The following is a 1,625-nucleotide window of genomic DNA, read 5'->3' on the forward strand; positions in this document are numbered from 1 at the left end:
GGCACCTGTGCGAGGATTCCTGCCACTCCGGGGTTTGCTGAAGGCGCGACCGGGCCTGTCGCCAGCCTTTCCCCCTGCGCCGCATCTTGCGATGGTTCGCTGCTGCCGCCTGCGGAGTTTACATCTCCTTCTTGTTTCATGGTCGGGGACGACGACTCTTCATTTGTTGCTTGTGGGCCTTCCTCGGACCTTGTCGGTGCCTTTTCTTCCCCCCGTGCCCCCGGGATTGCCGGTGCCAGCGCTGCCCCCATTTGCGGTAAGTTTATTTTTGATTGCCGCCTGAAAAGTTGCGTTATGCCTGCAGTACTCATCCAGAAGTTCCGTGGCATTTTTGCCGGAATTCAGCGCCTTCAAAAATTCCCAGTTCTCCTCAGTGCAGTAGTCCATATCCCACGCCCGGGCCCCGCCGGCGGCGCAGCACAGCGCGCAGAGGGCGCACACCAACAGCGCACGGCCGGCCATCGCCACACTCCTCCCACCGCAGCACAACACACACGCACGCACACACGCACAGCGTCTAGCGAGGGGCAGAAATAAAGAGAGAATAAAAGGGGCAAACACACAGATATGGGCAGCCCGCGGAATGGGTGCATTCAACCAACACACACACAAACAAAGAAAGAAGGAACGGTCGAGGCATTGCCGTCCCGATAAGGAAGAAAAAAGCAGCAACGGCAGAAGACGGTTTTGTGCACGTTCCTCCGCATGTGCCCTCACGATAGTCCGCAGCGGCAAACCTCACGCCGCAGCGAGGCCCATAGGCCTTTTTTCCCCTCCCGCCACACACACACACACACGCGGACGAAGTGGACGTGCCGGCGGCCCCCTTCGCAGCGCCCACGTCGTTTTCTCCCCGACCCCGCGAACTCCCCACCCCTCGCGGGACTCTCGCCAGACGCCACGCAGCCCCACGCAGCACTCACCCGTGGCCGCCGCGAAAAAAAAAACGTCACCGACGGCAGCCGCCCCCTCCCCCACCGAAGCGCCCGCAGGCGCACTGCAGCGGCGCAGCACGTGCACTGGCGCCGTGCCGTCGACCGCCACTTCCCCCGAGTCCTCCGGCAGCCACGCGCCCCGCCCGTGCACCGATGCACCCGCCGCAGCCGCAGGGCGCACGCATCATGCGGGAAGCCGTGCAAAGTGACGCTGCCTCCCACAGGCGTCGTGCGGCTTTTTTTCTTTCTTTTTTGCGCATCACGGCTGTCTGCGCCTCCGTGGCGGCGACGGACGAACCCCTCGCGGCCGCACTCCCTTCACACACACACACAGAGAAGTGTGGGGGCGAGACGCAAAAGAGAGCCCCGCACACACGCCGCAGCAGGCGGCACGGCGCAGGCGAAGTGCGACGCCCCCGTCCTGCGAGGGGGAAGACACGCGGAGGAGAAGCCAGCGGCACGGCGCACGCCCGACAAGGCACGCAGCGAGAGGGACGGGGCGCGTCCAAAGCCCGCCGCACAGCCTGCCGCTGCTCTGCCGCAGCGGACAACAAAAAGAAAGAGCCGTCGTCGCTGCAAACTAAAGCTGCCTCTAGCGAGAAGGAGGAGGAGGAGGAAACGGGGGCGTGTCGGCGGCACAGCCAGCGGCGGCAGTGGGAAAACAAGACGCGGAGACACGCAGCGACAACA

General features: G+C 64.2%; 1 protein-coding gene across 1 annotated transcript, besides 3 other annotated features; it reads right to left on the reverse strand.

Annotated features, from left to right (window-relative positions):
* Nucleotides 1–159: 159 nt before the first annotated feature.
* On the reverse strand, nt 160–462 carry Tco025E_09269 (uncharacterized protein; the record flags this gene model as incomplete). The annotated part of the gene is made up of 1 exon (XM_029376090.1): nt 160–462. One exon carries the CDS (start codon nt 460–462, stop codon nt 160–162), a length of 303 nt encoding a protein of 100 aa, XP_029223800.1.
* Nucleotides 463–465: 3 nt separating this feature from the next.
* Nucleotides 466–513: a microsatellite.
* Nucleotides 514–780: 267 nt separating this feature from the next.
* Nucleotides 781–797: a microsatellite.
* Nucleotides 798–1,532: 735 nt separating this feature from the next.
* Nucleotides 1,533–1,552: a microsatellite.
* The last annotated feature ends 73 nt before the right edge of the window (nt 1,553–1,625 follow it).

This window comes from Trypanosoma conorhini (genome assembly GCF_003719485.1).
Source record: "Trypanosoma conorhini strain 025E chromosome Unknown Tco_14.4_contig_01044, whole genome shotgun sequence".
Lineage (NCBI taxonomy): Eukaryota > Euglenozoa > Kinetoplastea > Trypanosomatida > Trypanosomatidae > Trypanosoma > Trypanosoma conorhini.